The 13,237-nt window shown below is 41.0% G+C and overlaps 1 protein-coding gene across 3 annotated transcripts in view; it reads right to left on the reverse strand.

The window, feature by feature from the left end:
• Window positions 1–3,409: 3,409 nt before the first annotated feature.
• LOC106749932 (elongation factor 1-alpha) overlaps window positions 3,410–13,237 on the reverse strand; it is a 16,525-nt gene continuing 6,697 nt past the window's right edge. For 2 of the 3 annotated variants that reach the window (XM_014629901.1, XM_014629902.1), the window contains exons 2-4: window positions 11,346–12,191; window positions 8,626–9,119; window positions 3,410–4,780 (exon numbers count right to left, since the gene is read on the reverse strand). In XM_014629901.1, coding sequence (XP_014485387.1) covers window positions 4,712–4,780; window positions 8,626–9,119; window positions 11,346–12,168 — 1,386 coding nt within the window. In that variant the 5' untranslated portion in view covers window positions 12,169–12,191 and the 3' untranslated portion in view covers window positions 3,410–4,711. The remainder of the gene's footprint in view (window positions 4,781–8,625; window positions 9,120–11,345; window positions 12,192–13,237) is intronic. The other variant, XM_014629900.1, reaches the window with a different exon arrangement.

A 13,237-nucleotide genomic window follows, 5' to 3' on the forward strand; every position in this document is an offset into this window, starting at 1 on the left:
CCCCCCTTCGCTTCGCCTCTCTCATCCCCCCCCCCTCCCCCCCCGTCAAGCTTACTTTCCATTTCCGTTCGTCAGTTCGATCGATGCGAAGTATTCGTGCGTGAATGCTCGCTTTTTTCGGATTTACCGAGTATTCGATTTCAGTCGCGTTAATCGAGCGCTCGATTCGCGCGTTGGAGCAGCACGTGTTATGTCCGGATACAACGAGGAGAGTTCAAGGTGCGCGAAAGAGAGAGAGAGAGAGAGAAGAGAAAAACCATTTTCTCGCGCGGCGCGAAGCGATGTGAAGAACGAAATTTGTCCTCGTTGGGGATCGACGCATAAATGACAATATGAAGCCGCCGTTATTAGCTCAACGAGATTCAATTTCTCTCATGACAAGCGGAAAAGTGAGTTTCTCTCGCGGGGGACAATTCGCGTTCGTGTTTCGACGCAACATTCGGCGGTTCTGCGAACCCCCCTCCTCCCCCCGCGCGTTTCGTCTGAACTTGAGCGCGCGCGCGGAGACGATCGTTGCGAGACATTGTGACATCTCGACACCGACGCTTCGAGATTTCGTACACACGTATGCTTCCCCGATACTGTGAGAGAAAGAAAAAGGCAGTATATACACGTATACATACACATACATATATATCTATCTGTATAAAACTCGTCGTATGTTAATGCCTTAGCGAGCACAGCTCTTCCTCGTGAAACTGTGTGCGACACAAGGTGCGCTCATCGCGTGAAACCCCGTCGTAATCGGGCGAACGCGTTTCTCGCGGGCTGCGTCCCGATTGTTGCGCTCGTGATGCTCCCGCAACGTCGAGGCTGCGTTCGGAAACACGAAACCCGATGGTAGAGCAGGATGGAGCGAAGAGAATGGGAGGGGGACAGGGTTTCATTCCGAGCGCGGACTAGCGCGATAATTGCCGGCGAATGATCGGGCTGATGCGAAAGTTCGTTCCATTTTTCAATTGATCCTTCGCTCGTGGAAACCCCAGCATTTCCGCGAGATGCATGCCGAAGAGACAGCTGGTCGTCGAACAAAACCGATGCATACTTAATTGATTGTACGTTTTAAAAGTAAATAAATGTTATGTGTACATTGTTTTGATTGAAATTGGAACGAACTTTCGTGTCAAGCCAGTGCTTGTCACAGATATTATGAAAGATAGAAAATCTCGATCTCTGAGGATCTGCCTGGTTATCTTTCGTCAATACATATCTCATGTCTTTCCTTGGATAATTTTGCGAAAACGCTCCATTGTCACATATTTAAAATATTTCAAACGCAACAAGCCACCAGCGCCCGCTCTGAAGTTTCAGAACGGTGGCAAATTTTCCTCCCGATGCGCACCCAGTTTCCGAACGACACCACCGGTTTTTTTTCTCACTAGTAGAATGCCGTCCTATATAAAACGGAAAAGCGAAATAGAAAAGATACAGTAGGGAGTAACCAATCGGAACAATTGTCAGAAATTCGAACAGATTTCGAACAATACGTATGTCCAGAAGACGTCTCAAGGAAGTCTTTCGGTCGTCTCATCTGAAAGACATCTTTAAGACTTGGTATTATTTGCAATTGTATACTCAGACCACCATAACTTCCCGGGAGAAAATGATTACATGTGAATTTTGTCTCTGTAAATTGATTTTATTCTTATTGAATGTAATGAAAAGCATTTGATTTTTCACTTTTACCGATTTCGTAAAACCGTGGCCTCTGGAAATTGGAATGGAACGACGAACGATTGGTTTACCTCCTTTTCTATTTCTTCTCCGTTTTTTACGTCCTACACGGGACAGCAACCGCCGATCATAGTTCCAACGTTTCTGAACCCTGCGAATTTCGATGGGCGCACTTAGACGAAGTTTCCGAACGCAGCCTCATTCTTCGCGGTCGACACGTGGACACAATGTACGAGAGTAGTCCCTCCCTACCACGTGAGGGGCGCAGCAGCGAGATCCTTCGACCGAAGCCGACGTCCGTGCTATATACGACGATTTTTCCGTATTCCGAGGTCGTAAGTTAGCGTAAAAGTGCCTACAAGTACGATCGATTCGTGAGAATATTCCACTTATGTGATCCCACGTACGTACGAGGAAAGTGTTTTTCGTTTGGTTTCTCCTTTCTTCCCCCTCTTCCCCCTCTCGATCGTTTCTCTCTTTCGTTTTTTCCGCGGATATATAACGTATGTAACATTGTGTCATGTTCGATCACGAGAGGATTGAGTCTGCTCGACGCCCCGCCAAACCGGGCCTCAGCAACTAAAGACTGACCAAGACCTGCATTACACTAAATTCTTGTAAGATCGCTGCATTAAATATATATATATGTACATACCATGTCTATATAGTTGTAACTTTAACGAAGAATTTATTCGCGAAATAAATTATATTTACCATATAGCCCCGACTTTCTTGCGCCGTTTTACCATTTTATGCGTGTGGAATCTGTGTGTACACTATATCCGTGTACGGGAAGGAGTCTCAGTTCGTGTGTCACTGAATCACGACAGACGGTGAAAAATGTTGTGTGTTAAATTTAACACGTTTCACACGTCCCGGTCTATTTTAATTTTTGGGTTAATTTAACGCAAGGTGAATATGTTGAAAAGTAACACAGATATTGTCGGAAATGAATACATTACAAAATTAATACGTTACTTGACACTGAAGTATAAAATGTGTTGTTTTAACATTTATGCATGTCGAATATCGATACGACGCAAAATGTTGAGATAACATAAACACGATATTGTCAGATCAACACACAGGTATGTTGAAAATTTCACACAAAAATGTCAACAAAGACCGAATTTAATACGAGGTACAAAATGTTTCTTCCGCGTGGTAGCGAACGTGTCACAACATTTAAACTTTGCCTGCGTAAAATTCTATTCCGCCGCCAATTATAGCGCCAAAATTTAACACGAAAATTTTCACACAAGTATAAAATGTTTCTCACCGTGTGACGTCAAAATCACGAGGAAACGATCGAGTCGTGATCGAGAAGTTTCCATAGTCTTCCCCTCGTCATTGCGACGTCATCGTGATTTTCTGTTCCGTCTGGAAACCTCTTCTAGGAATTCTTCTGCTCCTACAACCGAGTTTTCGTCCGATTTCCAGGAACCAGCGGAACATTCAATCGCGCTAATAGAGCTGTTCCTTTCGAGAATAAGATCGGCTGAATTGACACGACACGAATAGAATAAACCAACCTGGCGCGTTTTCGTTGAAGGTTCTTATGGATTTTCTGATCCTCGCGAATTAAATTCGCTCCTCAGGATCGGAAATTCTCTTTCCCTCAAGCTGGACACGGTTGGACTCATCGTCCCGCTGATTCAACCGATCTCTGCACCCCCGCGTGTGCGTGGGAAAGCAAAAGACGGAGATTGAGAGGGAAGAAATTGTCGAGCGGAGGTGCAATTAAAGATTTTTTTTATTACATCAACATAATACTGGCTAAGGGTCGAAAACAATCGTAGAACGCGTCTAGGGCGCGAGCGGCGAGGGAGGGAGAGAGCGCCGAGATTAACGGTGGGCGACTCGCTGGACGACTCACAATGCCCTCCCCCGAAGTAGGGAGGAGGGTATATAGTCGGCGACTCGCTGGATGGAGAGGGGAGCGTAGTAGTCTCTAATGATCCCTAACTACGGAGATGTAAGTATTATACCTTATAAGTAATAAAACTAATCGCGCGCGCGAGGCAACCAAGTCTCGGAACAAATCAACCTTAACGAGCCCTTCGAAAAGAAGAATCGATCGCGAGAGGTCATTAGGGAGGGGGGACGCGAGTCGGCGGCGCTCGTCCCCGTGTGTGTGTGTATATGTGTGTATATATGCGTGTGTGTGCGTGTGTGGGTCGACGCGTCAGCCCGGCGTCGCTCCGCGGCGTGCAGCCGCCGAAACGTCCGCTTTGCCGCGCGTTCGTTTGTCCATCCCGACAACGACCGGTCGGAGGATCCGAGGTTGGGAATCCCACATCGGAACTCGACCAGATCGGGACGCACTCCGACGGGTGCGACGGGCCGCCGCCTCGCTCCCTCGCGAGAGCGACGAGAGGATCCGGAAACGTGCTGGCGGTGGTCTTCGAGACCGCAGCGATCCGTTTGTCATCGTCGTCGTCGTCGATGCTCGGTTGTTGTTGTTGTTGTTGTTGTTTGTATCAATTGAAAAACCTAACTACATACACAGAGAGTTCAAGAGAACTTAGTACTTCTTGCTTATTGTTTTTTTTCTTTTTTTTTCTCGTGTTATCGTATGTGGTTCTTTTTTCCGGTTTTTTTCCCCCTTTTTCTCCCGTTTTTTGCTCTTTCGATAACGACTTTTGGTTTTTGTTTCTTGTGGTTTTTTTGCTTTTGTTTTTGACCTCTTGATAATCAATCGGACACATATCGTATCAATACTCGTAGTAATTAATGGATTGCGAGTAAAACGCGCGGGCAACGCTTCCTCCTAGCATATGTGAGGCGTGCGCGGGGCGTGGGTGAACTGAATGTGCAGGTTCGGATAGATGCGCGGGTTCAACACTACCGGGTAATGTAACGGGGGTAAGCACAACATCTTATGACTTTTGGTATTAGTCGAGTATGAATCGAGTGGAGCAGCCGCGGCGTGCTGCGTCCTGACGGTGGTGGCGGTGGTGGTGGTGGTGGGTCCATGCGCGGGGACGCCTGCGGGGCACCGGCCGGCGGACTGCGAGCTTCCGAGGAAGCTTGATGGTTACTTTTTCTTCTGGGCTTTCTCCGCGGCCTTTGTTACCTTGCCCTGGGTGTCTTTGAAGGTGACGCTCTGCGGCACGAGAGATCGGGATTCGTTCAGTGCGTATTGTCGTTTTACTGCTGTATATAACAACAACAACAACAATAATAATAATAATTTATTATTATTATTATTATTGTATATTATTATTATTGTTATTATTATATATTATACTATATATATATAGTAGTTTAAATGAATGTGAGAAAAAAGTCTTCTGCCATTTTGCAAGCCACACGAAATTTTGAGTAGTTAATTATGGAAAACGGCCATGTATAGGCTTCTTTAATTAATAATCCACAGAGCACAGATCTCTTTGGGACGTGCTGAGGATATCCCGAGAGGGATATCATGTGCTGTCCAGGTACTCGTACGCCATTGAACAAAAAAGTCCTTTATCATTTTGCGAATAACTTTTTTAGTTATTAATTAAAGAAACTCCTATGGCTTCATGGCTCCATTTTCCATAATTAATAACTCAGAATTTTGCGTGATTGTTCGCAAAATGGTAGAAGACTTTTCGTTTACACTGGCCTGAAGTTTTCTCGGTCCTAAACTGTAAGTATACGACGGATATTCTTAGTGACAGGAAAATCGCGTATAGTAAATATGCAATCATATATAGGGCGTGTTACATGACATACTGTACAAACTTCAGCAATACGTTTCTGATGTAAATTGAAGACGTCCTGTAAGTACAGGTCCATTTCGAAATGGTTATTCATCTAGAAAGGTTCACAGGTCACAAATGATAATACAATTTTCTAGAAAATAAGAAAGAAAACGATAAAGATAAAAGTTTAATGTACGGAAGGAAAATTAATACTCAAGTTGAACTAATATAGCGTGTTAATGATGTGTATGAATAAATGAGGAACAATCGTGATGTTCGTGTAGCCGCTCAATCCGTATTAGATCGCACGTACTATGTATTAATGTCGATGGACATCAATCTGAATAATTTATATAATCTGGTAATTTCTTTCTTATTTTCCATTTTAAACAAAAAATATGTACCAAAAAATTATACACACACACTTTTTCTCTCTCTCTCTCTCTCTCTCTCCTGTTATCACATTTATAAACTTTAAACTTTACAGATGAATAACTGTTTCGAACGTTTACCCAACATTTTCTATTTCAACTTATATGCAGAAACATGGTCCTTAAATTTGTATAGCATGTCATATAACATCTTGCATAATAAAATGCGCCTAGGCGCGAAAGAAGGTATTCGTTGCGTTCAGTAGAAATTGGCGTTTTGGAACGCATAAGGCTCCTTGTCCTTAACTGCAACATCTTGTTTGATAACGTCAGAGACGAGAAAACTCACGCCCAAAATTCTTGTGAAATGTGTTGAATTAAAAAGATATGTCCATAAAGTGATACTTGCAATCAATTGAGCACATTTGTACAGAGTGTTGCATTACATACAAAGCAGTGTGCAATTGCTGCTACACGGATACGTGAGTGAAAGAGAGAGATTTATCGACGCATCGACGTCGATTCGATTTTTCATTTCTGACTGGGACTGCTCTGTATGTAAGTGCAACATCCTCTACAATATTCCGAAAACTTGTTTTTTGCTTTAGTCATTGACAAATAATCGTAAAATTAACATAAAACGCAATCTTCCCTTTTAGGTTATCTTTCTTTATGATTTTGATATTATCTTTACAGCTATTTATTGAGGTAAAGGGAAACTTTTCGAAGCGTCAATGTGTTCTGCGAAAATGTTGGGCATACGTTTGCTCGCTCCTCATGTCATTAGTTAAGACGTCTGCGGTGGAAAAATGGGAACTTTAAGGGCGCCGCTATAATGGACAGACTACTATGGCACCACAGACAGCCTACATCACTAAAACGGGGCAATGAGAATTTAAGTTCTAAGCCCTTAAGAAACTGACCAATCATAGTCAATTGTTCTCATCACATTCGACTGTGATTGGTCAATCTTTTAAAGCGTAGAGCTTAAATTCTCATTGCAGGCCTCGCTTAACTGGCACTTGCCCATACGAGCCCGTTCACACAAGCGACTTCGTATAGACTTCTCTGTGGCGCCACAAAGTAGTTTGTTTATACGAACCCTTATGATTATTATTTATAATTCGAGTCCTTTTACATATTCCATAGATCCAGAAGAATACACCAATTGAAGGCAATAATCATGAATCCTTTGCGTCCCGGTTTTTTATTTCGGAAATTAGTATTACTTTAATAAAGGGATATCAATTAATTATATAGTGTTTCTCAAATATTTGATTTGAAAAATGGTTTCAAAAACAAGAGAAAATGTTCAAAACTTCATTATAATAAATTAGAAGTATTGATGAAAATTCAGCTTTTTCTTCAAGTAAACTATAATAAATATAATTAGATCGCGCTTCAAAGGTGCTCTATTAAACGATAAATGGCTGAATCAAAATATATTTTAGAAATATTATGTGCCATATCCTTAAAGATACGCCGAGAGTCAAAGAGTTGGGCGCTTATTTCTGCTGAACGCAGCCGTTCGTCGCGAGAACGTCAAAGAAGCGGAATTCTTCGCTCGAAAACGGCGTTTGCATGCCGAAACGAAGTTCATCGTGATAATTTATCACAAAGTTAGTTGTCCTCGCCAGAACTTGGCTGCTTACCAATCGCCAGTATGGAATAAATAGAACGTCGACGAAATTTTGACGGCCTGCCATTGCGATGCGATCGTCGCGTGGTGCGTGCGAAGTATCAGGAATATGTGTGACGATACTGCATTTTACATGAAAATATCCGGCTTAAAAATATCTCGTTTGGAAAGGGTTGCTTCAAGCGAAGGCCTGCGAGAGCCGAGAGGAAGTTCATAATTTGCGAATTGTATGTCAGATGCGAACTCACGAAGCGCATCGCGCGAAATTTTCGAGTGTGGTCTGCTCTTGTTTTAAAAGGTCGAGGCAACGAATTTTTAGACGAACTTCGACTTTTTTTGTTTAAGTTAGGCTTGTGAATATAAGATTTGGTTTGTATATATATGTGTGTGTGTGTAATTTTTTTAATAACATTTATGAATTTTGTAGATTTCTCCATATTTCACATAATTTAAATGTTACAAGTCATCTTTCGTACAATCTGGCTTGTGTAATATGAAATATAGAGATCTATGTGCAAGAATATATGTAATAGTTAAAAAAATCAAAGTTCGTCTGAAAATTTTGTCGTTTAAAAAATATCCCCTCCAGATTCCTCGCTGCAATTATCTTGTTTGACGACGTCAGAAGTAAGAAAACATATGCTCAAAATTCTCGCGAAATACGTTGAAAAATAAAAGGATACGTCCATAAAATGATAATTGTGATCGATTAAATACATTTGTCAGATATCTCGAAAACTTTTGCTATCTAATGCAATCAACATATAATAAATAACCGTAATATTAACATAACACACAATCTTCCCTTTTAGCCAACTTCTCTTCATGATTTTGTCATGTGAATTTTACGATTTTTTGTCGATTGTTAAAGTAGAAGAAAAGTGTCGGGAATATCTTACAAATATACTCAATCGGTCGCTCAAGTATCGCTTTATGGACAGACATTTTTTTTTATTTTAATATTAACATAACATGCAATCTTCTCTTTTAGCCAGTTTCTCTTCATGATTTTGTCATGTGAATTTCACGATTTTTTGTCGATTGTTAAAGTAGAAGAAAAGTGTCCGGAATATCTTACAAATGTACTCAATCGGTCGCACAAATATCGCTTAATGGGCATATATTTTATCATTTTAACGTATTCCACAAGAATGTCGGAATACATTTTCTCGCTTGATTCGTCATCAGTCAAGATGGCTACGACGAGGAGGTCAAACTCGCCGGATAAAGATTGATTCTCCCCGCGGTATACCTTGATAACACCCACGGCGACGGTCTGACGCATGTCGCGGACCGCGAAGCGGCCCAAGGGCGGAAACTCCTGGAAGGCTTCGACGCACATCGGCTTGGTCGGCTGCAGCATCACGATGGCGGCGTCGCCGCTCTTGATGCTCTTCGGGTTCTCCTCGGTGGTCTTGCCGGTACGGCGGTCGCACTTCTCCTTGATCTCCGCGAACTTGCAGGCAATGTGGGCGGTGTGGCAGTCGAGCACCGGCGTATAGCCGTTGCTGATCTGTCCCGGGTGATTCAGCACGATCACCTGGGCGGTGAAGTCGGCGGCGCCGCGGGGCGGCTGATTCTTCGAGTCGCCGGCCACGTAGCCGCGCCTCAGTTCCTTCACGGAGATGTTTTTCACGTTGAAGCCAACGTTGTCGCCCGGCAGGGCCTCCGTCAGTGCCTCGTGATGCATCTCGACCGACTTCACCTCGGTCGTGAGGGCGGCCGGCGCGAATGTCACCAACATACCTTGAACGTGCGATTGCGGATTACGATTACGAGTCGCGAGCTCGCGATCTAAGGTCTGTGTTACATACACTTAAGGGCCGTCTGTAAACGTAAAATCTCCAGCCGTAAAGTATGCGGTAAGTATAACGTAAGCAGCGAGTTAATTGACCAATTGAATTTTTATAGTCCAAGTATAATTGACTGTGGTCGGTCTATTAGTTTGTTGTTTATGTTTTACTGTATATTATGTATATGTAGAGCTACCGCAGACGGTCCTTCAGATTGTTTGGCTAGTTTCAAATGTAAAGCCGTACGAGGCCCAAAGTCGCAACGGACGCGGTCGTATATACAAAAAAATCAGAATACAAAGTAAACTGTGTGTCCAATGAAGGATATATCTATATGCTTCATACGTTATCTAATATACATTTTCTTTAGAAATTGAGATTTAATAACAATTACAATTATGCATTGCTTCCCAAAATATTAAAAAAAAAAAAATATATATATATATATAAGTTGGATCATTTCATAATAAATGCATGATGTTAATTTTTTGCATTAGTACATATTGCACAAATGAAATTTGTACAGTATTTTTACATATTGTACAAATGGAATTTTATCATTTCCACTCAATATCATTAGCAATTGTTAAAATTATTCCTATTTCAGTTATTAAAACCATATATGGGTGACGTAGCAGTCTAAGTGGTAGTGGTTGCTTGAAGCTTACTTCACGTGAAATAGTCGGGTTTAAATTTAAAGTGTTAGATATGACTTTTTCAGTTGAATCATATAATATATATATGATATTGTATCAATAAATGTGATAACTAAAAAATTCGCAGGAAGGCAAATAATTGAGGGAAACGGCAGATTTTATACTGTTGTAGGAAATAAATATGGATACAAATGATTATAAGAATGCTTTTTAAGTCCAGTTCAGTATTTCAAGAGTTGATTTTTGAAGTCATTTTATAAAAAAAGAGTTCATATGAACATATGCAGAATTCTTCATAAGATGATTTCAAAAAGCAATTCCTAATATATTAAACGGTACTTCAGAAACATCCTGTATACTTATTTATTTGCTACGACAGCGTAAAGTTACTTACGTTAGTAACGTTAAAGTTACTTAAGAAGTCTACACAAATTTTATTGGGAATTCTCGTTGAATGATATTTGTTAAGTGTGTTGAAGTCGTTGAAGTGAAATTTGTCGAATATGTGTTCCGTTCTAATGGTAAAAATCAATACTGGTATCGTGCGATTCGCAAACTCATACTAGAAAAAAAAGATAAAATTTATATTACAATTAATTTATATATATAACAAATCCGTAATATATAAATTGTATTATATATATATATATATTCTAATTTAATATTTTACACGAATATATGTTTTTCTAATTCAATGGTAAAATAAAATCTTTTTATCACAAGAGTATTGTTCCACACCAGAAAGGAGATTATTACAATGCTTTTTAGTCTACATGGAGAAAAAATTAATATAATTTTAAGACTCATATTCTCATATGTAAGCAAGAATATATAATCTTGTATAAAAATAAATCTTGCTTACACACACACACACACAAATATTCAATATAGTTCTACTAGAAATATATTCTTGTTATTCAAGAATAATTTTTATAAATTGAAATGAATAAATATTGGATAAAAAATAATATTTCCAAACATTGATACAATTCTTGATTCGAAGATATCGTTAATTCTATCCAATATTTTCTCCTCTCAATTCATGAAAATTATCCTCGAATAACACGATCTATTTTTAGTGGAACTATATAGAATTTCTTCATGTAAGATCATGTTTTATCTTCACATAAGACTATATACTTTTGCTTGTACAGGGTGAGGCAATAACTATTACCATTTTGTATATCTTTGAAAACTAAAAGACATTTTATTCACGACCAGACGAGAATGAAAAAAGTTTCTATTTACGAAAGGTGTTCGAAGTGATAAACATTAATAACAACGTAACTTTTTAAATAAATTTTCCTCTTACTCTCATTGTTTCGAAGATATTCAAAGCAATAACAGTCATTGCCTCCCCCCGCGCATAGGAATATGAATTTGGAATTTCCACTAATTCCTTGGCGTACGAATACGACTACTTTGTGCAAAGATTACCTCTCCTCGCAAACCTCTCGCGATTTTTCGTATCTCCTTCGGCCCAAAAGCGAGCTCAACGACCACCACAATCGACATATAATCACCTGGCTTCAGAATACCGGTCTCCACACGACCGACCGGCACGGTACCGATCCCGCCGATCTTGTAGACATCCTGAAGAGGCAGCCGCAGGGCCTTGTCGGTGGGCCTGGACGGCGGCAGTATGGCGTCGAGCGCCTCGATCAGCGTCTTGCCGTCGGCGTTGCCGTCCTTGCGTTCTACCTTCCAGCCCTTGTACCAGGGCGTCTTCGGGGACGGCTCGAGCATGTTGTCGCCGTGCCAGCCGGAGATCGGCACGAAGGCGACCGAGGCGGTGTTGTAGCCGATCTTCTTGATGTACGACGACACCTCTTTCTTAATCTCCTCGAAGCGGGTCTCCGAATACGGCGGGTCGGTCATGTCCATCTTATTGACGCCGACGATCAGCTGTTTCACGCCCAACGTGAAGGCGAGCAGTGCGTGTTCGCGGGTCTGACCGTTCTTCGAGATGCCGGCCTCGAACTCGCCGATGCCGGCCGCGACGATCAGCACCGCGCAGTCCGCCTGGCTCGTGCCGGTGATCATGTTCTTGATGAAGTCACGATGCCCGGGCGCGTCGATGATGGTCACGTAGTACTTGGCCGTCTCGAACTTCCACAGGGCGATGTCGATGGTGATGCCGCGCTCACGCTCCGCCTTCAGCTTGTCCAACACCCAGGCGTACTTGAACGAGCCCTTGCCCATCTCCTGCGCCTCCTTCTCGAACTTCTCGATCGTCCGCTTGTCGATACCGCCACATTTGTAAATAAGGTGGCCGGTCGTCGTGGACTTGCCCGAGTCCACGTGGCCGATCACCACGATGTTTATGTGGATCTTCTCCTTACCCATTGTCGAGGCGACTCTCTAGCTACCTGCCGAGACAGAATTAGTCGTGGAGGGGTATTCCAGAGAGCATTTCGAGCTGATGATCGAAACGGGCGCGCCGGGGAGATAGTTTTCCGTGTCTTTAACGATTATCGCATTCGGTGAAAGAATTATTGCCGGGAGAAGCATTTTTCTAGCAAGTATTGCCACAGTGTTAATATAATAACTAGTGTTGTCAATGTAATCCGGATATTTCGATACTCGAGTAATATCCAGGTTTTGGTATCCGAGTCTTTCGGGGTTATCAGAGTATTTGTGAATAAAGGATAAAACGGGGTAATGACGGTCACCTAGCGGAAACTCTTGTAAAATTGGTAAGAAAATTGGTCGGAATTAGAATCTGTTTAATGCGATGGGTACCTACAGGTGTTTACTGTAATATAAACTAGCGCAAAAAATTCCATAAAAATATGTACCAGAAAGACAAATGAAACGTACTGACCACAGTCGGTATAAAGAGGTGACCAGAATCACCCACTGATCGGTATTATTCCATTTACTCTATTTATATTCACGGATATTTTTTGTCTAGCAACCACACACTAAGAGAAATTAGTTCGATCTAAATTATATCTTTCTTATGGTTTTAACCACAAATAGTAATATCAACATACGGGTAAATTTATTGTCACTGATATTATAGTAACACTTATTAGAAAAATGGCTCTCCTAACTATAATTCTTTCACTATGATGATTATAATTATAAATGCCGAATATTTTTCTCTCAGTACACTGAGAAAAAATATTCAAAAAATAAAAAAAATATTAATTCGATGAATACTAATAATATATTTACTTATACTTATATATATTTTTTTGCACTGAGTAGAAACTTTTCTTTCAGATGAAAGGAAATATACATTTTCTTAAATTTATAGCTTTTCATGTGAAAACAATTGTTTATTCTGTTTAAACAAATAAATTTATATTTAAATAAATATGTTATTAGTACTCACCAAATAAATTCTTTTTTAGATGTTTTTTCTATCAGTGCAGAAGATAATAACGAGATAATAACGAATAAATAGTTA

This window comes from Dinoponera quadriceps, unplaced genomic scaffold (assembly GCF_001313825.1).
Source record: "Dinoponera quadriceps isolate SergipeBrazil2010 unplaced genomic scaffold, ASM131382v1 scaffold4187, whole genome shotgun sequence".
Classification (NCBI taxonomy): Eukaryota; Metazoa; Arthropoda; class Insecta; order Hymenoptera; family Formicidae; genus Dinoponera; species Dinoponera quadriceps.